We start from the raw sequence: 26,402 nt of genomic DNA, 5'->3' as shown, positions 1-26,402 counted from the left end.
ATGAGAGAGGCTAACATTCCGCCCTTCAATAAGAATGAGGAACCATCTTCCAAGTTCTCATGTTGATCCTCAAAAACATTGCCTGAAAAAACCACCAAATCTGGATGCTGGAAAAAAGTCAAATCTGAAGAGAACATGAATCAGCTGCATGCCTGATTCATCTCTGAATGTTGCTTGACAACTCCATCACGTGCCAAGCCGCAAAAGGATCCAACTGTCCTTTGTTTGAAAACAGCATTCGGTGTCCACTGACACAATTTGATGAACGCCCACTGGCGTATTTGCTGATGATGATCGCCCACTGGCTGAAGATGTCGAAAAACAACTCAATGTTGCTTTTGCTATGATGAAAGCTGCTCACTGCTGCTTTGGCTGTCGATCGCCCACTGGCGAATTTGCTGATGCTCACTGCTGATGACAAATGCCCACTGGCTGATGAAGATGCCCACTGGCTACTTCGCTGATGTTGTCGAGACTTTCAGTCTGACAACCACTTGTCAATTTCATTGACCGCAAAGAAGGCCGAAGTCTCAATGCGTAAGTCTAGGTCAATTTTGAATATGTCTTGGGCAGGTTGTCTCCAAATAATGATGCCGCAGGTCTGTTCTTAAGAACATAGGTAGCCGCAACCCTAGATCATTGTATTGAAGGAGTCACAACCCTATGTGGAGGACTAGAACAACCCATAATTCAAGGATAGTGGGACAACACTTAAGAAAGAGGCAGTCACAACTGTTAGGGGGTTATTTAAAGAAATTAGAAAGGGCTGATGTGGATTGTTATCATACCCTAACCAGTCAGCCTATCCTACAATAGAGTGACACTAGATTTGAGGTATGGTAATGTTGATTTTATGTTGAAATTATTGCTATGTGGATGTAGTCTGGATTGGGTACCTTGTGGACTGTTGGAGGGCAGTGTGTAGGTGACCCAAGAGTAGCCCTAGAAGCAGCAGACTTGGACAACTGTGTGTTGGGTGAAGAGTTGAGCCTATGTGTAGCTCTTTGATGGACGAAAGAAGCTACTAGAAGGAGGCAGTTTGAGAGCTCAAGGATTGGCCAACCTAGAGGAGCAGATTGGATCAACCCATGTTCATTTTTGGAGAAGAGACATACAACAATGATAGGTGGAAGCCCTCCTGCCCTATGTTAGCCTTCATATAGCAGTATTGGAAGGCTATAGTGGGAAGAAGACCTTGAGTAGCTGAGGAGTAATAGTGGGCAGAGGGAGTTGTTCACAAACGGAGTCTCGATGTGTTGATGTGTAGATGGACTTACGATAAACGTGAGAGCAGGTGGAGCTGTGTTCAGTGAGCAAATGGACTTGTTTCATTGATAGAGGCAGAGTTGTGTTGCTGCAGATCGGGAGCAAAGGACCGACAGGACAAGATACGATATAGAGGTTGTGATTGTGCACTAGAGCAGTGAGGTTGTCATTGTATCTTGTATTCTTGTAGCATTGGATATTTGAGGGCCACTATCCCTGCTACGGGAGCCCTAGACAATTTTATTATTCAGTTGATGTAATATAAGGAAGATTGAGTTTTTGTTCATATTTTGTAAAAAGTTGTCTATATTTGTGCATGCGTGATTTACTGCTATTTATATTCCATTGTGCAAAGTAGCTTTGTTGAGATTCTTGGTTTGGTAGCGTCAGAGATTTTAAGATTCTATCCTAGGCACCAGAGTCGTGGAAATTCAACAATAGCTAGTGCATGTTTTGGTAATTACTGTTAATTTTCCAATTTATTCCGCTATGCAAAGTAGTTGTTGTGGCATTTGAGTTGGTTGTGTCAGAGATTCTAAGACCCTAACCTAGATTCTCTAGTGCCGTGGAAAAACAACACCGCTGTTGGAAGAAGAGGTAACATGGATCATTCCTCACCATTGCTTATAATCATTAGTGGGATTTCCCCTTGCCAAATTCCTAACAAAACAATGATGCCGACTATTGAATGTGAATCCACTGTAAGTTATGAATGTGGAAGTGATAATGAAGCATAGTTAATAAATAATGGTATGGATGTATGGCTTAAATAAATAAGAGAAAGAACGAATAATAACAACATTCATATAAATACAGGAATTAACACTAAAGCTCTTATTCAACTTATGCTTTATTTATATGGATACAAAAATGTGATCAACAGAGATGGAGTTATGATATACACTATTCAATGATGTTACCTGCACTCTTGATGATACTTGATTTAAAGGAGGGCCTTTCCATATGCACAGAGGCTTTACACACATGACGGTGTTGGAGATCACAGCCATTCATCCAACTAATTAGTGCTTCCTAACAAGGAATTCCTGATGATGTCTTCATAATGATGACCTCATGATTTAACTCTTGATTCAGTTATGAAGTAATTGACTACATCATCGTCCAATAATTATCCATCAACCACATCACCAGAGACAAAATAGATTCTAGGACAGAATATAACATAGTGGCTATTTTAGGAACAAACTGTTAAGAATTGGCAAGAGTGAGACAAGAGAAGCAAGATGGCGGAAAAGGCCTCAAGCCCTTCTATTATATTTGTATAGTACTGATCTTAACATGTGAATTTATATTACATCAGTATGACCTTCCAGATCTTCTAGATCTCACTCACAACTCATCAATGGATCATGATGACACCTCATGAAGATAAGGATTACAACTCATGGTCTTGGACTTTATGATTGTCTAGGGACTCACAGTCTAACACAATTGCTGTCATTATTTTGATTTCTTTTAACCCTTTATGGTTATTCTTGGACATTTAATTTCATTTATTATCATTTCAGTTATAATTACTTGTTGCTGATATGGTGTGATCTGACATATCAAATTTCAGCGTTGCTGCTTGTCCCAACACGGGAATTGTGTATGCAGGTTTATGAAGTATTGCAAAAACTATTGCACCGCTTCCATTGGCTTGTTCCTGGCTATATAACAGGTGGTGAGAATCGGTCAAAGGAAAAAGCGAGGTTGCGTAAAGGTTAGTCATTTTCATCTTTGCATTTTGGATGTTCCTTTGTTCTTTAATGCAAGTTTCAGAAGCAAAATGTGCACTTCTGAACTTTCTTTAATACACTTCATTGAATATATATGTACTTGTGTATCGAACTTTTCTAAGTGTTGATTGGTAGTGACTGTTTACAATTTTATACAGCAGTGATCAAGAAAGGTCTAGTTCCCTATTCCTTTTTTCACATCTAGCAATTATTGTTTCAAGGATATACGTGAAACTCAATAGTTAATGGCATTGCATTGTTAAGTTATATATAATTCTGAACATGTTATATTCAATTTACGTGGACACATATTGACCATACAATAGAAAATGACCTTTTGTACATAAACTATGTCTGGATGTCATATTTCTTCAGTCATGGCTAGGAGGAGGCATGATAAATAGAAAACTGTTTTGCTACTCCAAGGCTATACAAGTGTATGAAATGGTATACTTAGAATTTACAATAAAGTTTGATTTAACCCCACAAGTTTGGGGCACAATTCTACATGTGTCATTGGATTCTAGATGATATGATGCTCATTTAAAATGTTATTGCATGTTGACTACTAGTTACAATTAGATTAATAAGTTGCAGTAAATATTCTCTTTTTCGAACATTGTGGTGGCTGCTTGACTTTTGCTGTCCACGATGGACACTTATGGCATTTTTGTTTCATCAACTTACCCATAATTGATCAATTGATTTTTTCCAATATGTTATTTAAGGAAAACCTTGTGGGGGAACTTCCTTGCATTTCACGGATGGTACCAGATGTAAACCTGTCGGTACTGATTATGGTGATTGACCTAGTAGGGATGTTGAATGAGGCACACATTAAAGACTAAGTCACCGGATTCGTCCTAAACCCCCTGCGAATCCCGAATCCGGCGAATCCGACACGATTCGGTCCAGATTTGTGTCCAAATCATAGGACACGTCGTGTCCGAGGGCGTGTCCCGATTTTCAAAAGCGTGTCACGATTTTAGGACACGTGTCCGGTTTCCAAAACTCGCTAAGCTCAGTGCGGGAATGAAAAGGGCGTGTTTGCTCATTAAAATTGTCATTTGGCAAGTGATTTGTGCTGTTGGAGCAAGGAGTAAAGCATTTTGGCAGCTTCATGATCAAGTCTAGGCCCTAGTATTGATATGCTATTCATGGTAATGTTAAATTCTTAAAGTAAAAGTGGCATCCTTAATCTTCATTTTCATCCTTTTACTTAAATTTTTAACATTACCATGAAATGACTCAGGATGTTTGAGAGTGGTTCCGGCCTCATTGGATTTCATATGGAGAAAGTAGAATTTTAGATTTCATTCAAAATCCAGCAGACTTAACAGTTTTTCAGGAATTCAGGATTCGATGGATTGCAATGTTTCCATTGCATTTTGTCATGTATTAGGGTATGGAACTCATATTTAATCAAGAGCACCAAACCAAGAGCTTCTGAATATGTCGCTCCCGCTCCCGTTTTCGCTCCCGCTCCCCGCTTTCGCTCCCGCTCCCAAGTAACATTGTTCCTGATGATATGGGTCTGGACACCACTATTGAGTTGGCATTGGCCAACATGGATCTCAATGATGCAGTGCTAGAGCCTGTTAGATTTGATGCCTTAGAGGGGTCAACCTCCATACCAGCAGATGCAGAGGCGACTATGGATACAACGGAGTAGGAGGATGTAGAGGAGAGCAGTGGGGACCATGATGATGGGGATAGTGATGCTGATTCTGATGCTGATTGATGCCTTGAGGCTTGTATACCTGTAGTTGTTTTATATTTTCTATTTCTATTTGCCATTGGCATTGCACCAACACTACCTATGTAACACATTTTGATTTGATGACTTAATGAGAAAACTACAGTTGTCAGTGTGTTTATCTTACTATCTTGTAGTTGTAAGTTGTCTTTCAGTTATGAATTATGAATCATGATTTAAATTTTTAATAGATTTATCATTTATGTGACCAATACCACTGACATTTATTTGAATTTTGTATGTACTATGCATGCTAATAGCTATAGATGAAGATCTATGTTTGAAATCAATAAATTTGTATCATTAATTAAAATTTGTGTAAGAAATATGATAATATCTAATTTTTAATATATATGTATATTTTTTAAATATATATATATATATATATTTTTTAATAAAATAATATATAACGTGTCCTAACGTGTCCTGTTCCGGGGGGTCAGCGTGTCCGAATCCGACACCACGAATCTCGAATCCTACGTGTCCCGAATCCCCGTGTCAGGTGACTTAGATTAAAGACAATCGGCCCATGGGATCGACCCTGAGATCACCTGCATGATGCTCAAAGCACTCGACCACTTGACCTAGCCCACCAAGCTTCCATCAAGGACTTATACATATTGATATAACTGATAAAATAATTATTATGTGAGCATGATGTAAACTTTATTACTTTATAAGTGACTTGTTAGTTTTAAATCACAAGGTCATTATTATGAAGACATCATTAGAAAATTGTCACTAGGAAGTATTGATTAGTTGAGTGAATGGTTGTGTTCCCAACTATTATGTATGTGGACCTTTGTGTGTATCACATCAAGCTAAACTTTTATGGGGTACCCAAAGGGAATCTAGTGGCCACAACCCAGGAAACATTCTCAGAGTTTTCGCAGAATATAGAGGGATAGACACTAATAACTCATTTTAATTGCAGGCTCTCTAAAAATTACTCCAGATAGCTGTTGAGCAACGCTACCTCAATCTCACAGTGGAAGGGGGTTCCAACCTCATCATAACTGTGCTCAACCACCTCCTCAATGAGACCCCAACCACCATAGTCATAAAAAACTGATGCCTTGCAGCTGCCATAGAGTCAACGGGCTCTCTTCTACCTAAACTACAAACAGTCCACCCCTCCCACATCCACAGGAAAGCAAACAAGCTCACTGACAGACCGGCAAATGAGGGGGTGCACTTGGTACAGGGAGACCTAGATCTGAATTGGGATAGTACTAAAAATAATGAGCTAAAACAACATTGCCTCCAAATAAGCGTAGAAGACCTCAATCACCAGCCAGGGATGAAAAAGAAATCCCCCGTACCACCATCCACGAAGCCCTCCTTTTTGGATTAATTTATGATCAAGAATAGCACAATCTCATTGTGTTTTGCATGTCATGCCTCCATCTTTGTTGATTATACACACGGACACACAAACACTTGATTGTTAGTTGAATAAGAGTTTCATGACACTCTGACTTCATGATAGATTTGATGATGCTCTGTGTCTTCATGAGCATCGTCAAATCATGAAGTGAGAGTGACCCCATTCAACTTACAACAAGCATATCTTATACCTTGGTGAGTCTCATGAGTTGTCAACCCTGAACAAACTTCCTAGATATCAAGATTTCATCAGGTTCACTTGTTTTCTTCATAGTGGGTGGGGGGGCAAGCTACTGTGGTTGATTATGTCCTAACCAACTAGGATCTTCTCCCTTATAAAGTTATATGCATTTTTTTAACGTTCTTTGACCTTGATTTTTTGAGGGTTTCATTCTAAAGAGCTAGCAAGAGTGCCTGTATGTAACATGATATAGTGGATGAAGGAGCCAACAATGAACCACAAAAGGAGCATATTGTTGCATCTGAAAAGCTTCTGGGGTAATGCTATTTCCTTGTAGTATTTAGTCATTTATTTCTAAATCTAGGGTATTGAATCCAGCAAAACATGATTTGAATTCTAGCTGTTATATTAGGATAAAATAGCGGCTACTTGTTACTTGAAGAGGATAGCATTTCTCTCTATCCGTATAAAAAAAATATCACTCATATGATATTCATTTTATGTTAATTGGATATTGACAGTTCGTATTTAGTTTATTTCAGCGTTTTATTCTAGTCATTCTTATATAATCTCTTATGTTATTGGTCATACATATATTATTGTTAACCTATTACTATCTATGTAGTTCAATCATGATTGATTCTTCAATTATGTAAGAGGATGGCACATAGATATAGGCATCCAATCTTCTGTACATTCATTCTGAAAATCTTAATATAATTCTCCTATTCTCTCTCCTACTTTCTTTGTGAGGCCAGTGTATGTACATTTTTAGAATATCTCTTCATCATCTCATCTCACCTATTTGAATCTTTGTTAAGTTGGCAAGTTCATATTCGGCAAATTGTGCTAGGAATGTTTAATGCTTTCTTTATTCAACACTTTTCATTGGAAACTAGACTTCTATTAATGTTGAAACATTATGCTACCTCTCTATTTTTCTATTAAAATGTATGACTGAAGTCTGAGACTGCCAAACCTCAAGCTTTGTTGCCAACAAAATGCCTCACTAGGCAGAGTAATTAACCCCTTAAACTACATGTTCCACAATCTGGGTAGGCTAGGGTACGAGGGACTACAAAACCCTTAACAAAAAAAGGAGGATGCCTGCATGTTTACTGTTTGATCCAAATGATACAAAACCTGCTGCATGCATTCCTTCAATGGACAGAGGTAACATGGCAGTGATTCAGAAAAAAATGGAAAAGGCTCTTTACACAGTTGAGTGCTAGTAAGGGTAGCTCTATTTGTCAAGAATATCAAGAACCAAGTAGCTCACTGTAAGAAAATGATTAATGCTAAGGATGGTCCACCAACAGTGTTGTTCAACTATATGAATAGTTGAACCGTAGGCCGCTGCATACAAGTTTGGAGGACCTTGGAAATGGTGTTCTTCCCAAGAGTTGAATCTCGAACAAGTGGCACCAGCCTACATGGTCCTTGACTTCAATCTGTGCATGATGTCTGGCACTTCGATCTACAGAAATGGCATAGAGGTGGTATATAATGTAATTGTGTCCTTCAGAACATAGATTGGTTGACATCAATGTGTCACCACCATGGCCAACTGGTCAGGAAGAATACACAGCCTCTCTTCTATTGCAGAAACCCTGTTATGGGTTAACAAGAAGAAAGAAAAAACCAAAAAAAGGAGCGAAAATCCAACTTCAGCCTGAACAAAAATGTGGCCATGCAAAATAAAGAGGGCCTAGTGCAATACTTGCACCACTCTGAGAAATGAACTGGATCAACCCTGTCTCCCTGCAAGGCCTTTTTTATAAAAACATTTCACAAAGAGCATCAAAAACCCAAAAGAAGAGCTGAATGCAAAAAAGGAGTACAGAAAGGATGAAATACTCCATGCTGTGATCCAGAGGTGACAGTCTCCCATATGTGTCTGTTGTCTAATCCCCATAGAAACCCTAATCCCTGGTGGAAAACACCTCCTCCTTGTGTACTTCCATTCATTCTGTTGATGGGATGAACCACTTGTAGGGCTCCCCTGCGTTCCTAGGGTGTCAGGTAGAGGGGTTACCTTTTAGAGGTAGGGCAGAATGACTCTCCCATCCTTGTCCAATATGCAGGTCTTCCCAAATATGCCAAAGAACTTTCCTGCCAAATTACATAGAGGGCCTTTAACAAAATTCTTTGTTATGAATATAATTCATAACAAATAAATAAAATAAAATAAATATAAAGATTAAAGAATTAAATATTAATTAGGTTAAATAGTCATTAAGTTAGGTGAAAAGGCATGTCTAAAAGACATGCCCATTCATGAAAAGTCACCTGCTGAGGTATAAAAGCAGGGCCTCATTGTAACATTCAAATCATCTTATATCATCTTATACAATTTTTATATTAATAAATTATTATTATTAAATACCTGTGTGTATTTTTACAATCAAGCCTACAAGCTATCAGTTTTCTTGCTTCAGCCATAGTTTTTATGCTACAGTGGTATCAGAGCCATGGCACACGATATAATCATGCGGGCCTTTGAACGTTGTTCGTCACACAATGTGCCATTACATTCACGTCCTGAATACGTTGAACATTTTAGTGAAATTCAAGAAGCATTTCAGCATTTAAAAAAATCAATTGCAGAAGTTAAAGCATGTCGAGAGGAAAATGTGGAAGAAGAAAAAGAAGAAGAATTCGATCAAAATGTTGATCTTAATGGCAATGAAAATGATCCGGATGAAGATGATGTGGATGAGGACTATCTCGAAAAACAAGAAGATGAACAATATCATAACAACAAGGAAGATGCTAAAGAAGACATTAATGATGATGAAGAATCACTACGTTCTACAGAAGATCAGAAAGAGGTTATGTCAATTTCAGATTATGATAAGAATGAAGATGATCTTTCAAGGATGTATAGGTTGTTCTATAGGATACCCAAAGGTCTGGAACCGATAGCCCATTTTTTTAAACAACATGTTACTGATGAGGGAACAACACTTGTTAAACAAGCAGAAGATGCAACAAGCAATAAGAAGTCAGGGAAAAGGGATATTGTTGGTCCACTAGAGCAAACATTTGTGTGGGAGGTTATTGAATTGCATGACAAGTACTTGCAGTATGTCAGCATGTGCTTTGTGAACCATTCTCTTTTCCACAAGGCATTAAAAGAAGCATTTGAGGTATTTTGCAACAAAGGAGTAGCAGGAAGCACAAGTGCAGAATTATTGGCTACCTTTTGTGACAACATATTGAAAAAGGGTAGCAGTGAAAAATTAAGCGATGAAGATATTGAAGAGACACTTGAGAAGGTTGTAAAGCTTCTTGCATACATTGGTGATAAAGATCTATATTCAGAATTTTATAGGAAAAAACTAGCACGACGGCTTATTTTTGATAAAAGTGCAAATGATGAACATGAACGGAGTATCTTAACAAAATTGAAGCAACAATGTGGAGGCCAATTTACATCAAAGATGGAGGGAATGCTTACTGATTTGACTTTGGCACGGGAGAACCAACCAAAGTTTCAAAAATATCTTGATGATAATGCGCATGCACATCCTGGAATAGATTTGACTGTAACTGTCTTGACTACTGGATTTTGGCCCAGCTACAAGTCATTTGATCTCAATTTGCCTGCTGAGATGGTAAAATGTGTAGAGGTATTTAAAGAATTCTACCAGACACAAACTAAACATCGAAAGCTTACATGGATATACTCCTTAGGGACGTGCCATCTTTCTGGCAATTTTAATGCCAGATCGGTGGAGCTTATTGTGACAACGTATCAGGGAGCTGCATTATTGCTTTTCAATAATGCAGAGAGATTGAGCTATTCAGAAATCAAATCGCAGCTGAATTTGTCCGATGAAGATATTATTAGATTGCTACATTCACTTGCGTGTTTAAAACACAAAATCCTGATTAAGGAGCCAAATACAAAGTCTGTCACACAGTCTGATTACTTCGACTTTAATGCAAATTTTACTGACAAATCAAGAAAGATTAAGATTCCTCTTCCTCCTGTGGATGAGAAGAAGAAGATAATTGAGGACGTGGACAAAGATAGATGTTATGCAATTGATGCTTGTATTGTTCGAATCATGAAGAGTAGGAAAGTTTTGGCCCATGCACAGTTAGTAACAGAGTGCGTTGAGCAACTTGGACGAATGTTCAAGCCTGATTTTAAAGCAATCAAAACGCGGATTGAAGATTTGATCACAAGGGAATACTTGGAGCGTGACAAAAACAAACCCTCGTACCCCTCTATCCCTGCATTTGTCAACGTGGTGTCCGTTGGTTTACGGTATACTGTCAATAGTCAAGCCGTCAAGCAGTCGTCGTAGCCGGTTATCATTGCGAACGGAGTTGTCAAGAGGCGTGACCGCGTATCTATAAGAAACGACGGTTGCAGCGGTATAATAGAACGAATTCAAATAAAAAATGATATAATTATAATTACATTATATATATATATATATATATATATATATATATATATATATATAATTTATAACAAAAAAAAAAGAAAATTAGAGTTAATATATATATATATATATATATATATATATATATATAGAGTTATTAAATTTTTTTTTTTATATATATAAAAATGAAAAAAAATAAAAAATAAAAAATAAATAAATAATTTTAGGGAATATTACTGATGAGCTACATGACGAGAGGATGGCCAGATTATCCAGATTATATACATCGAGGCGACAGACACTAAGTGAAGAAAATCCAAGCGTTAAAGCTTTGAGGACAAAGCTTCTGAAGGGAAGGGCTATGTTATGAATATAATTCATAACAAATAAATAAAATAAAATAAATATAAAGATTAAATAATTAAATATTAATTAGGTTAAATAGTCATTAAGTTAGGTGAAAATGCATGTTTAAAAGACATGCCCATTCACGAAAGGTCACTTGCTGAGGTATAAAAGCATGGCCTCATTGTAACATTCAAATCATCTTATATCATCTTATACAATTTTATATATTAATAAATTATTTTTATTAAATCCCTGTGTGTATTTTTACATTCAAGCGTACAAGCTCTCAGTTTTCTTGCTTCAGCCATAGTTTTTATGCTACATTCTTCAAGTTCATAAAGTTTGCATGGCTATGAAAGCCCAAGCTTTTCCCCTTGGGCATCTTTCCATAGGTTTGTTCCTTTTGCATATTACTGTTTAGTAGCTTATGAATTTGGAAAGTTTTGTATACTAAGTTACTAACATACTCTACTATCTCAGGAATAACCATTCTAGTTGCTACTCCTGGCCGGCTTTTGGATCACTTAAAACATACATCCTCCTTCGTTCATAATCGCCTTCGCTGGTTGGTTTTTGATGAAGCAGACAGGCATGTACAGTTACAAACTTACATCTTGGCTTGGAATATAGACTTTTGTTTAAATCTATGATGTTGCCCATGCATATATTTCTCATTCACTATTTGATAAGTGTTGTTGTATGTATGGTAGCAAACTTAATTCTTTATTTTGTTGATAATTGTTTTTTGTAGTTTACTGTATTCTTTTCAATCATGTTCCCTTTAAACAAATTTTTCTTTTCAAGTTGATGTTGGGATTCCTTTTATTTAGAAGATGTATGTTTGAACCAGACTTTTGGACCTAGGATTCGGTAGAGACATAAAGGAGATATTGACCCTGTTGGAGGCTGGGAAACTTGGATTCGTCAATGAGAATACAGCAAATAACCGGTCTTTTGATGATGAGTACCAGAGGCAGAACTTGCTCTTGTCAGCAACACTGAATGAGGAAGTTAATGATCTTGCAAAAATAAGCTTGAACAATCCTGTCACCGTTGGGCTGAAAGAGAGAATTTTTTCTCAAGGTAAGACCAAATTATATTCTGGTCTTTCTGCAGAAGCACTAACAAATGAATGGGCTCTGCCTGGAACTTGTAGTTCAGCATCAGAATACAGATTTCCAGCTAAGTTAGTTCAGAGTTACATCAAGGGTGAGTCCATTATTCTCAAATTATAGTCTCCTTACAAATTTACCTGAAACCATTAGGACATTTTTCTGCAAGTTTCCTTACTTCTAACATTGAAATGTCTTTTGCAGTGCCATGTCGTTTAAGGTTTGTAGTGTTGTTGGCTCTTTTGCGATCTCAATTTGAAGCAGAACCTTCTCGCAAGGTAAGTATCATATTTGTACAATATGACTTTTATTAAGACTGTATATTGGTTTCTAGTTGTTTTGAGGGACATTGTCTTGAGTATGAATAACACAATGTTTTAATTCATCACTTCATTCTTTCTTTAAATTTCTCTCTTAAAGCTCTACTTCCTTTAAATGTTTTCTTCTACAGCACAGTTTTGAAAAGAGTCTACCTAGGATCTTGTTTGAAGAAGTATATAGCTGAACACCTTCAAACTTAACTAATTTATACCATTTTGAATTCTTTGTTCCTTTTCTATTCACAAGCTTACATTTATTTCAACCTTTTGTACATCTTATCTGTTTCACTTATTTATTTTGTTTTTAAATGAGGGCCCTGTATAAATACTAGGCAGGATGCCCTTTCATGAAGAGTCATGTCTTTTGAGACTGTCCTTTCATAATTATTAATTATTATTATCATTATTTTGTTTATTTTATACATATTTGTGTTCATAACAAAAGGTTTAAATGGTGAATGTTATTCTTAGATAACTCCTATCCATTGAACTCTGTGATAAACACATTTATTTTGATATTTAAATTATTATCTATGTTTGAATTTTTCACCATGAAAAGTTAGGGAGGCAAATGTTTGGAAGGGATTTATCCATTGGAGTTAAGAGGTCATGTAATGTTCCGAGTAATTAATCACTTAAGGGATGAAATAGCCTATCGATCCTCGTAGGCTACAATCCTTAATAAAAAGGGGAAAACCCCAAAATATCCAATTTTGAGCGAGTTTTGGGGCCGTTGGGCAAAGAAACCCAAAATTGGGGCTTGGAGTAAAGTTTACTCAATCATTTAAGAAGAAGAGACCCCTCTAGGAAATTTATAAATTAAAGAGGGATGAATTCATTTTGGAGCATCAAGTGTGGATCAATTCATTTGTTTCTTGAGCATTAGCTCTGAGGGTTTTAAGACCCCTTTCGCTTTGTCAATTTCGGTGGTGAAAGATTCCACCCTAGTTGACACAATTCTATCATTTTTCACACTGTTCTGGCACAGGAGTATCATCTGAAGAGTAGCTAGGTTTTCTATTTATTTAATCTTCTTGTTCTGACATAGGAAGACCTCTTTGAGTGACAACAAAATTCTTTTTGGTCACAGGAATCCTCCAACCGTACCAGCGAAGTATGTGGAAGAATTTTGTAGTAGTTCGATTTACATCTTGTTGTCCATGAAATTGCACACCTAGAAATGTGGGAAAAATCCTCAACCCCACAAGGTGTGTGCTTTGTGGCAATGCTCAGAGAAGGGGCTGTCACTCGATCCCAACTCTCTACGTTTAAGCTCTCTCCTAGTTAAGCTAAGGGGGGTGGGGGGGGGGGTCCCTAAGGATGATTTCTAAGGAAGACTTGTTAGAGATAACAAGTTTTAGGAGACGGTTAGTAAGGCTATCACTATTCGATATAACTTGAAATGAAATTTGAGATCAATTTAGCAAGTGCAAATGTTTATGAGCATATAAATTTCAACAATATGTTGGAAATTAAAGTAATTATATTAGGGTTTGATCTCCTTTCTTGATAATTACTTGTGAGTGTGTTGGCTTCTTTTACTTCTTTATTATCTTATCTTTCATCAAGTAATTACCATATTATGTGAGTATGAAGATCACAAAACAAGAGACATGAGATATAGGCACATGTCAGGGCAAAACCCCCCTCAAGGGGAAAACCCAGTCAAGATAATTCTTCCTTTCAATAGTATTCTTTGAGATTCTTCACCCTAGACCAAGACTAGACCTTCCCTCCACACCAAGTTAGCCTTCTAGATCTTCAACCCCTTCCAGCAACTTCGACTAGGCAGCAGCTTCCGACAACAACGAAACTTAGGAGACTTCGATCTCCCAATCTAGACCACGAAACAAAGAAAGAGAGGCACCCAAATTTCGATTTTTCCTTTCTCCTTAGACTTCCCCAAACTCGCATTCACTTCGGCTTCCCGACAAAAGACTTCGCACTTCTTCCCAGCTACAAGAGAACTTCGCATTTCTTCCTAGCTACAAGAGAGATCGAATTTGTGTGTGAGAATGATGCTTCAAATGAATTCAATGAGCTTCCTTTTATAGGCTTTATGTGGGGTCGAATAGGGTCCTTAGGCCAACTTGATCTTCTTCTAGGTTGACATGGTGTGGAGGTTATATAATTCATATTTGATTCAATACTTAACCTTTTTACATGATTCAAAAGCCCAAGAAGGGTCTCATTAAATGTACAATGACTCTATAGACTCGGAATAAATCCTAGAAGTCCTCAATGGAGACTTTGACCTAAAACATATTGACCCAAGCATGAAACCCATGCTTTAATAAGTCACAATAATAATAATAAAAATTCTTTTCTTTATTCTTTTGATAAGTATACTATATGATGACTAAAGTACATTATTGAAGACCGAACATAGTTACATTTTCCAACACTCCCTCTTAACTAGGGAGGCATTCATAATGTAAAAATACAATGGAAGATCTCAAACTATATGAACCATGAAGAACTTTAGGCACCGGAATGCCATGGATTATATTCCTGACCAGGGAAATTTATCCAAGTGGTCTCTCAATATTAGGCACCACAATGCCATGGACTAGATTCTTGACCAAGGCAATCTATCTAGGTGGGACTAAGATGGACTTAAGCTTTCAGCCCCTCTAGGTACCATTAGGCTTGCTAACCATCAACCCAAAAATCTAGGTATGTATCCAAAACAGAGCTTAATAACCAACACCACCTTTCCAACTTCGGGACCCAGATATCAACACAGAGTGTCGGCTAGATGTCTTCACAGGCATTGCTTCACTCACAAAGCCTTAACACCCCTTGATCCAACATATCAAGGATAACCAATCTCTCCCAATCAAACTGATTGGTAATCAACATGCTATCAACACCTTCGAGAGATTCACTCGTACAAACACAACCCCAATCAATAATATTTTCACATGTACATAATCAAATACAAACCTTCGGGGTTTTCCAGACAACAAATGTTGCTTCTCAACTTTCCATAGTAGGACTATCAATTGAATCTTTGACAAAAGATTCCTCAATCATACATTATTCTTCCTACTTCACATGCAACAACATATTCTTCAATCGGATCCCGCTTTCCTTCTTTTAGCAGCACCTCAAAATGCATTCTCCCATTTCCTTCTCCTACTCATGGCCTTCACTAAAACTTACGATTGTTAGTCTTGGTCTAGTGCATGAAACATGAAGTAGAGAATCATATCTGTCACTCCCTCTTAAACGGAGAGGATCTAATCATTCCTATACAAGGAATATTTTCAATCATCCTCTTATCCTAGGGAGATTCCTTCCATTCAAGCTCCCTCTTAACCTAGGGAGATTTCATCCAGACTCCTTAACTTAGGGAGTTATGCTTCTTCTTTTCGTCGTAGGAGAATCTTTCGTGGCTTCCAACCATTTCATCATAGTTACTATCATCCTTCTCATCATGCTTATCACATCAACGAGCATCTTCACCATATTGAAGATTGTGTACCTGCACAACTTAGATAGCAAGTGCAACCAAATCTATAAAGCATGAAGTTAGCCATATCAGAATCACATAAGCATTTCAACTTTATACATATCAGATACCCAAACGTATTACAAGCAAGAGACACATACTCTTCAACATCTTGCTAGGGACTTTTTCATAACCCTAGACTACATCATGACAATTTTCATTCCAGCTAGGGTTTCAATGTTTCTTTTAAAAGGTGTAGCATACCCTACTACAACATATAACAAACCCTAGAAACAATTCAAACAAATATAGATCTACAAGGTATCTAACAACTTTTAGAATTCATATGTTAGATTTTCACTAGGGTTTCATATAAATCCTAGATTTCATACAACAGAATTAATCAAAACTAATCACAGCTTAGTCATTATCATGACCAGCTCCAACTAGGGTTAGTTGTAGGCCCTAGATTTTCAATCAACCTCCAAACACAACTAAAACTCAGATTTTAACGATCTTACACAAATCTCAAATCATCACATCGTCATCATACACTAGAGATTTTTACTTCTACTAATGTTTAACTCCAAAACCCTAGAATTCCATTTTCACAATCTCAACAATCATTAAATAGATCTCAGATTGTTATATCACACATACTAGATAATTTAATTCCTACTAGGGTTTAACTGCAAAACCCTAGATTTCCAAATATCACCATCCTGGAATCTCAGACAAGGACTTATATTATTTTCTAAGACTTGTGACCATCAATAACTAGGTCAACCCATGTCTCTAGGAATTCATTACCATGCATAACCATATCATATGTCTGACAACATTAATACATTTGATCTAGATTCTAGACCAACCTAGGATTTCATCCGTAAGGACATATCTGTATATGCCTAGATTTCATCATCATGCAAATACATTTCATATCATGTGTTAGTCAAACCCAACTTCACAATGATTAATAAGAGTTAGACACAACAATCTTGATTACACTAGGGTTTGATCAGGCAAACACACCCATACCAAGGAAAACATTTCTAAGACCATATAAGGGTCTTGCTCACACATTCCACAAACCCTAACGAGCCAGGGTTTCAATGTAGAAACATATCAAACCCAACATTACCAAAACTTCAAAGGTTCGGGATTGTAGACCTTATCATTCAACCCTAACAAGTTAGGCTTTCATGATCATACCAAAATCCCAAACATGACATCATCAGACTTCAAATAGCATTTCACAATATCCCTAAGCAGTTTAGGGTTTCAGACATTCACATTAGCATACCCTTCGGTTAGGGTTTTCCAGAACCTGTCTAGGGTTCTACAAAATCAGTTCAGAATATGAGAGAGGGGTGGGTAGATTTATCAAGAGATGAATCACCCAAAAACAAGAATCATTATGATTCAATATAGCTAGACATAACAATGTTAGTAATAGACTGTCAAATGAATAATCCTTTCAATATAAAGAAATCAATGTATTTAAAGCATACCTTTGTTCCTTGACCTACCTTGTCCTGAGAGGTTCTCCTTCATACTTCTTGAGAATATAGCAGATGTCTTATGGAACATGAATATATGCTGGACTTCCAAAGATTCGGAGGTGATCCACACTCGGCTTCTTTCCTGTGAATACTTCTTTGGGTGTTGTATTATCAAGATTCTTATGAGGATTCCTATTTTGAATGTATATGGTTGTCAGTGCTGCTTTGTCTAATAAGGATTTTGGTAGATCTTGATCAAGGAACATAGTTCGAATGCCTTCTTCAATTGACCTATTCTTCCTTTTGGCCAATTTATTTTGTTCGGGATAATAGGGAACAATGAGTTCCCTCTTAATACCAACTTCCTTACAATATGCAATCAATTCCTTAGAAGTGTATTTCCCACCATTGTTAGATCTCAGAGTTTTTATCTTTCTTTCGGTTAGGGTTTCCACTTCAGCCCTAAACTCCTTGAACTTATCAAATACTTCATCTTTGTCTTGAGGAGGTAGAACCATGTCTTTCTAGAATGGTCATTAATGAATGTTAAATAATAGAGATGACCTCCAAGTGATTTGTCAGACATGGGTCCACACACATTGGAATGGATGAGGTCTAATATCTTTCTAGACCTAGTTTAACTAGTTTCACGAACTCCAATAACCCTAACATTATCAATATGAAGCGAACAAAGTTCCTTCTACAAATTAATTACTGCAGAAGACTTGGAATATAAAGATATCCATGAGGATACAAATATTATCTATTAAATGTGTGAATAAGAATGATTTACAGTGACAACGAGAGACTTGCTTATATATCAAGCAAGTGTCTCTTCATGGAGAGTCATGTCTCATTTAGACATGCTTCTTCAACCTAATTACTAGTTTAACTAATCATTATTTATTATTATTATCGTTTACATTATTTATATATATTTTATTCATAACATTGCCTCCTTCCTCAAAAAGCTTTGTATTCAAAGCTTGTCGATGAAGGCTTGATCTCTTTTTCGGCTTCAAATGACTTTCTTTCTCGAAACAATCATCTTCATCGATACAAGCTGATATGATCTTCTAAGTGACAAACAAAATTGTCGCACTGAGAAGGGATCAGACCATCCTAGATTAATCTTCTGTGTAGTATTCTGATCACTGGAATTTTGTAACGACTTGTCAGTATAAGACGGAATTGATGTTACGTCATTATTCTCTGGAACATCAATTTGTTGTTTTTGGTCTGAATAGTCCTGATACGTAGCATGGTTGATTTGTCTAATCTCGTGATTCGGATGTCGATATGGGACTTTACTTTCCCTTATTAGGTGTGTGGAAATTTTTTGATTTACTTCAGGGGATGATGTTGTTGAGTTCGTTACCAAACCTTCACTTGGGGTGTTTATCATCTGAACTGCAACATCCAAGCACGTCTTTTCTTCAACTTGCTTGTCTTCTTCCTGAGTTGTGACATTCACTGGATCGGTATTTGTTGTTTTGTCATCAACTTGAATTCCTACATTTGATGCTTCCTTCTCGATAAGTTGTTGTACCTTGTTTTCTAATGACTTCTTATCCTTCTTAAGTTTCTTAATTTGGATCAGTAATTTTACACTATGGTTTTTAAGTCGAGAAACTTCTTCATTTTTGTCAACAATGATTTTGTCAATTTCATTTTGCATATTTTGTAATACTTTTTTACCTTCTTGAGAAATTACTTTTGAAATATCTAATATATCTTCTGGCGTTACTGAATTTGGTTTCAGCGTAACATCTTGGAGTGTTATTTTCTTCTTCTTGTAAGAAAATGTTAGAAACTTTTTCTTCGTATTTAAGATGACAGATCCTACCGTTTCCATCTAGGGTGATCCCAAAATAATGTCACCTTGATTGTTCCATAGGGTTTGAACTGAGAATTGCGATACAAATGTATAATCTTCAATGTTTAACTGTAAATTGGCTATGTCATATATTTTATTGCGAAAAAAGTCTAATTTTTCAGTTATATTTGACTCCGGGATCACTAATTGGTTTGCGATTTTAGGTGTTATATAATTTGCATCTTCTGCCAGAGAAATAGAAATAATAACATCTTTTCCTGCGAGATTTCCTTTAATGTTAAATAACGCTTTACCGTCTCTGGGTAAGGTTTCTGGGAATCTTATGGCCTTCATTTTTGTATTAGACTCCATTTTTGCTTGTCAATATGAACTTGGATTTATTTATTTAATTTTTTTTTAAATAACCCTTCTAATTTTTATAATAAAATATTACTTTTCCTCAATTTAAAGAAACTTTCCCTTGACTTGAACGAGGGTTATTTTGTCCTTTTTTTTTTTAAATAACCCTTTTTTTATTTAATAATATATATATATATTTTTTAATTTTTAATTTCTTCTTTTTCTCTTGGTAACTTGATATATATATATATATATATAATTAATTAATTAATTATATGATAAATTGTAATATAACAAACTATATAGTATTAACTCATATAATATAATGTTAGGAATGGGGCGAATATGAAGAATGGGACGCGATGGTCCAAATGGGTGAGTGAATGTGGGAGAAATAACAACGCGGGGACAAGAAAATTGTGGCGTGGTGGATTGTTGACAAAAAAACGGCAGTCAGAGGACAAACAAGTAGGACAGTCGACGGATAATGCAAATGTGACGGAGGCTAAGGCAAATGGTTGACGGTTGGACAGGGATGGATTTCTGTGGAATAGGGATTGCGAGTTGTGCAACAGCACGACAGCAGAGTGGCAGCGGATATGGTAGCTATACGACGGTGGAGTGGCAGTGGGGATCAACATAGTGTGGCTAAATTTTGCAGCGATTTATTTTTTAAATATACAGTTTCTATATGGTTATGACAGTGGCGGTGGTGAGATGGTCGAGAGTGGCGCAGGGCTGACGGGTAGGCTGGAATGTTGGTGGTAATAGGGTTGGAGGAAGCAGTGTGGTTGGTCAGCGACAGTAGACAACCACTGTGATGTCAGATGAATGGTGGTGGCAGATAGGTTACAGGGACGGGTAAAATTGCGGAAAATGCAACTGTAGTCGCTTCGACGGTCAGGTGCATGAACAGTGTGTAGTAGCCCAATGATGATGACCGCACAGTTAGATAATAGGTCGCGGTTGTCTTGCACAGGTGGCAAAGAAGGGTGGCAACGGTTGTGCAATGGCGGAGGTGCACAACAACAGTGGTAATAAGTGGTTGTGGCAGGGTGACGGGCAACTCGCCAAGCTGGAGGTTGAATAGAACCCTCATGAAACAGTCGGCTGGTTGTGGACACAAGTGGTGCGACTTTGGTATATATATATATATATATATTTTTTTTTTTAAATTCCGCTTTTTTTGTTTATAATTTTTTTTTCTACTTTCAATTTTTTTTTTGTTATTTATTTATTTATTTTATAAAAAAATTTCTAATATATGTTTTTTTAGGTATATAATTTTTTTATTTTTTTTATTTTTTTTTTATTTTTTATTTTTTATTTTTTATTTGGTTCTATAGTCTTTTTTTAGCTTTTAATAATGGCCAAAGGCCTAAATAGCAAAATGGAGATGCTCCATTTTTTGTGTAGCGAATGCTTAAGTCACTACGACAACAAAGTTGATGATTTTTACGGCCAAGGACCTAGATCAGATAACGAGCTCTGTACAATAGTGAAGCGGCCAAAGGATCAAATTGCTCTGATACCAAATGAAGCGAACAAAATTCCTTCTACAAATTAATTACTCCAGAAGACTTGGAATATAAAGATGTCCATGAGTATACAAATATTTTCTATTAAATGTGTGAATAAGAATGATTTACAATGAGAACGAGAGGCTTGCTTATATATCAAGCAAGTGTCTCTTCATGGAGAGTCATGTCTCATTTAGACATGCCTCTTCAACCTAATTACTAGTTTAACTAATCATTATTTATGATTATTATCGTTTACATTATTTATATATATTTTATTCGTAACACAATACTAGAGTTTTTTTCCCAGACCAATACTTTTCTATCAACAAAAATAATTCTTTCCCTTTTATCTTCCGAACAATAAAAAAAAAATTCTTTTTCAAACCTGGAACATATAGAATGAAACTTTGATCCATTATCCAGCTTCAACGATGTTGATCCTAGGCCTCTAACAACATAGTTATCAGTTAGAGAACCTGTAAGAGCAACTAAGAATCCTTGACTCTTGACCTTGTTGAACAAGTAGTAGATGACCTTCTTGATCCAACTTCTAGTAGTGTTGAAACCTATTCTTATGTAGTTCATCATAGAGGGAGAATCCATGCCAACGAAGCGATCTTCGATTCTTCCTGACCTTAGCTCTAATACCATGTTGGAAAATCAAAGTAATTATATTAGGGTTTGATTCTCCTTTCTTTATAATTACTTGAGTGTGTTGGCTTCTTTTACTTCTTTATTATCTTATCTTTCATCAAGCAATTACCATATTATGTGAGTATGAAGATCACAAAACAAGAGACACAAGGTATAGGCACATGCCAGGGAAAAACCTCCCTGGAGGGGAAAACCCAGTTAAGATAATTCTTCCTTCTAATAGTATTCTTTGAGACTTTTCATCCTAGACTAAGACCAAACCTTCCCTCCACACCAAGTTAGCCTTCCAGATCTTCGACCCCTTCCAGCAACTTTGACTAGGTAGCAACTTCCGGCAATAGACGACTTTCAGCAACAACGAAACTTAGGAGACTTCTATCTCCCAATCCAGACCACGAAACAGAGAGAGAGAGAGAGAGAGAGAGAGAGAGAGGCACCCAAATTTCGATTTTAGACTTCCCCAAACTCACATTCACTTCGGCTTCCCGGCAACAGACTTCGTACTTCTTCCTAGCTACAAGAAAACTTCGCATTTCTTCCCAGCTACAAGAGAACTTTGCACTTCTTCTGAGCTACAAAAGAGATTGAATTTGTGTGTGAGATAATGCTTCAAATGAATTCGTTGAGCTTCCTTTTATAGGCTTTATGTGGGGCCGAATAGGGTCCTTAGTCCGACTTGATCTTCTTCTAGGTTGACATGGTGTGGAGGTTACATGATTCATATTTGACTCAATACTTAACCTTTTTACTTGATTCAAAAGCCCAAGAAGGGTCTCTTTAAATGTACAATGACTCTATAGACTCAGAATAAATCGTAGAAGTCCTCAATGGGAACTTTGACCTAAAACATGGTGACCCAAGCATGAAACCCATGCTAATAAGTCACAATAATAATAATAATAATTCTTTTCTTTCTTCTTTTGACAAGTACATTACATGATGACTCAAGTACATTATTGAAGACCGAACATAGTTACATTTTCCAACACAATGTAGATTTAATTAATTTAACAAGATATCTTGCAAGACAAATGACAAGAGACCAATGCCTTTAAATATAACTGGCAAGAAATATACGCTCAAAGCAAAATCACAATACTTGCAAATGGAATATGATTTTCAAGATATAAGAATGGAAAGCTGCAAGACAAGTGTTAGTGAATCAAAACCACAAAAGACTATATACAACTTAGAGATATGAGCAATAATATGGAAATGAGGCTTGCAAGAGAGTGAAACTTGTACTCAAAGATATTACTCAAATATGATATAACATCAATAGATCATTAACATGAGCATATGAAAACGAAATAGACAAGTACAAGACTATTAAATGAAATGTTTGCAAGTGAATGAGATGCTCACAACCCAACTTGTACAATAACCAATTATATGCAGAAGTGAACCAAAGTTATTAATGTGTGTGTGAAATCATGTGGTCTTGGTAAATTTTATTAAATGCCTATTCTAAGGTGTGACTTCTCTTCAATTCCTTCAACTTGGTAAGGAGTGAGGTGGTTGCAAGAACGCTAAGTGAGAAGGCTAAGTCCTCATTAACAATACCCCCTTTAGGACTTTAGTACAACCCCCGTGCCTTTGTTCCTACAAGGAACTCGACCACAAGAGAACTGCGAGGTCACACGTTTTAACCTTTGTTCCAAACTCAAATTTAGGGAGATTGAATGATAGTTGAGGAAGGTTGTCTTAAATATCTATCAAGCAAGCTTATGCTTGGAGGTAAATTTTAGAGAAATGCAAAGTGTAAATTAGATGCTAAATTAATACAAGTGCTTCAAGTGAGATGTAGATTCAAAAAATGTTTCAAGAGTGAAATGTTTTAGGTACACCAATAGAAAAATACCATTCCACTTTAAATGATCAAATTAATGTATTAGAGTTGTGTTTATGACCAATGAAGCAAGTGTAAATTACTCAATGAAGCAAATGTAGATCAAGTTACTTCAATGCAAATTAAATCAAGTAGCCAATGCAACTACTCAATGAACACAAGAGAGTTAGATCAAGTGATTAATGAGTGATTAAAACTATTTGCAAATGAAAACAAGATACTAGATCTAGCTATTAAGTGATGCAATGAAATAAGCTAACAAAAAATGAAAAAGTTAGTGATTAGAACTAATGACTAAGATAGCAAAAGAAATGAAACAAGTTAGAGACTAACTACCCAAGAGATCCTCCTTCCAAATGAGGAGGTGGGATATCAAAGGGAAAAAACTCCAAGTTCCCTCAAATAAAAATTCTCTTTTATTACTGTAACAGTTGAAACCCTCTTAGAGAGAAATGAGGGTTTAGATCTAGAGTAGGGTTTACAAAAATTAGAGCTTCAAGAGAAAATACCCCTTCCTCACAAGAACTAAGAAAACTAGGAAAAAATACTTACAAATTTATGATGAAATTTATAAATGGAGATTTTCCCAATAGACAACTCGCATTCCTCCAAAAGGGATTTGTTGACCACACTTTGTCAATAGTCCAAGAAGCAGAGTACAAAGCAGTGGGTCAAAATTTTTCAAATCAATTTCATCATTCAACTTCCAGTTTTATCATTGTAAACCCAATTTCTGCAAAAATTGTAAATGATTCTAATATGACTATGAAGCCATGTAACAACACCTAGGTAAGCCTATAATTTTTGTTAAAGGATTTCATCTTAGGGAGTTTTTTAACCTCCCGAATTGTGTGTTTGTAAACACGGATAATCGACAAAGTTTTTCTCCTAGATATACACCAAAGTGCCCCAAAGATAGGGTGGAATTCGTTGACAAGGTCTTATGTGAGCCCTAGTGTTTATCGAGTCTATGTATTTTTCATAGTAGATCATATTGTGTTGCAAAATTGGGTAGTGTTTTGAGGGTCTATGTCTAAGTGTGTATTTTCCCTACTAAGGGTTGAATTAATTTGTACTATCTTGATGTAAAAAATATTTTAGTGCATGGTTACTCATAGTTAGACACCATGGCTAAAATATTTGAGAGTGGAAAAAATGATTAATTCCCTTTAGTCATTTAATTAATTTTTCTAGCAAAAATAAAAAAGAAAATAATTAGCTGGAAAATTAATTAATTTTGAGTCAAAAAATAATTTGAGAGAAATTAAATTCTCTCCAAGTGGAAAATAATAAAAAAATCGTGGGTCAAAAAATAAATAATTTTTGGAGGTCCTCCACCAAGGGAAAAATGATTTTTTTAAGAAAATTTGATCCCTTGGACCTTGGTGGTTAAGTCAAAGTGAATTTTTTGAGGATATTAGTCCAAAATATTATTTTTTGGATTAATAAAAAAGGGGTTTTAAGAGAAATTCGATTTTTTCCTCAAAAATAAAAAATCAATGGCGGAGATCAAGTTATTTTCAAAGGAAGATCAATGGATGAGATTATTTTGATGAGGATCAAGCCAACTAGCCGTTATTTCCACTTGGAGGGGTTTTCTTCTCTCATTTTCTATATAAGGAAGCTACGAAGCTCCGCATCTTATCTGGGGATGTAAATTTTAAGTATGTTCTATGCTTAGAGCAATTTATTTCCAGTTTCATAGTTAGCTCAATATCTTTTCTAGATTGGCAATCACATCAGCATTAAAGTAAACTGCAGATAGAACATAAACATAAATCGCAGAAGACAAGCCAAGACAAGAGGACACAAGATGTGGCGCTAGCTAGGGACAAACCCCAATGTGGAGAAACCCTTGATCAATTCTTCTTTTATGTTCTTCAATAGTTCAACAAAGAGAGAGAGAGATAGTACATTTACAACAGAAGTCAACACTTTGACTTTTCTAGATAAGAGCAGAGATCATCTCTAGGAAGATGATACATGAGATCAGTTGAAGACGTGTTGCTTCAACTGATTCTCCAAGGTGACTCCTTCACCTCTCATTGTGCTGCATCTCGTCATCATGCTGCACCTCACCGTGCTGCATCATGCTGCACCCATCACAATGCTGGACCTCATGACTGCTACACCTTATGCTGCACTACTGTCCCATGTGCCATGGTTGAACCATGTTGTCATACAACATGTCTCATGTTCTTACAACAACATGCTTGCCACTCCTATCCATGTTGTCCATGATAGCCATGTTGTCCATGCTTGCTGCTGTACCATGTGCCTTCTGCCATGTCACAACTGCTGTCTCACTTTGCCTTGCCATACCTTGCAGCTGTCCCATATGTCTTGGCATACCTGGCTGCTGTCCATGTGTCTTAGCAGCACCATGTCACCTTGCTGTCCCATGCATGTTAGCAGCACTATGTCACCTTGATGTCCCATGCATGTTAGCAGCACTATGTCCTTGCTGTCCCAAGCATGTTAGCAGCACTATGTCACCTTGCTGTCCCATGCATGTTAGCAACACTATGTCCTTTGCTGTCCTATTAGTAGTACTGTCCCAACATAGTTGCTATACCTTGCTGTTGTCCTATGTGACTTTGCAACACTATGTAGCCTGCTGTCCATGCATCTTGCCAGCACCATGTAGCCCAACTGTATATTTACTTTGCTGCACTAGTTTGCAGCACCATGTAACCTTGTTGCCATGTGTTGTTTCACCACGCTGCACTACTACACTGC

At 36.6% G+C, this 26,402-nt stretch overlaps 1 protein-coding gene and 1 pseudogene across 5 annotated transcripts in view; both read left to right on the top strand.

Moving 5' to 3' along the window:
- LOC149264869 (DEAD-box ATP-dependent RNA helicase 17-like) overlaps nucleotides 1–26,402 on the top strand; it is a 197,888-nt gene that overhangs the window by 53,876 nt on the left and 117,610 nt on the right. For 4 of the 5 annotated variants that reach the window (XM_089428980.1, XM_089428999.1, XM_089428996.1 and 1 more), the window contains exons 4-7: nucleotides 2,846–2,989; nucleotides 11,554–11,671; nucleotides 11,924–12,282; nucleotides 12,390–12,463. In XM_089428980.1, the coding sequence (XP_089285106.1) occupies nucleotides 2,846–2,989; nucleotides 11,554–11,671; nucleotides 11,924–12,282; nucleotides 12,390–12,463 (695 nt within the window). The remainder of the gene's footprint in view (nucleotides 1–2,845; nucleotides 2,990–11,553; nucleotides 11,672–11,923; nucleotides 12,283–12,389; nucleotides 12,464–26,402) is intronic. The other variant, XM_089428987.1, reaches the window with a different exon arrangement.
- LOC149264870 (cullin-1 pseudogene) lies at nucleotides 9,163–10,644 on the top strand (annotated as a pseudogene).

Source organism: Pinus tabuliformis, chromosome 6 (genome assembly GCF_031772625.1).
Source record: "Pinus tabuliformis cultivar Carrire ecotype Pingquan chromosome 6, CPIR1, whole genome shotgun sequence".
Taxonomy (NCBI): domain Eukaryota; kingdom Viridiplantae; phylum Streptophyta; class Pinopsida; order Pinales; family Pinaceae; genus Pinus; species Pinus tabuliformis.
This window is presented reverse-complemented; position numbering and strand designations above follow the sequence as displayed.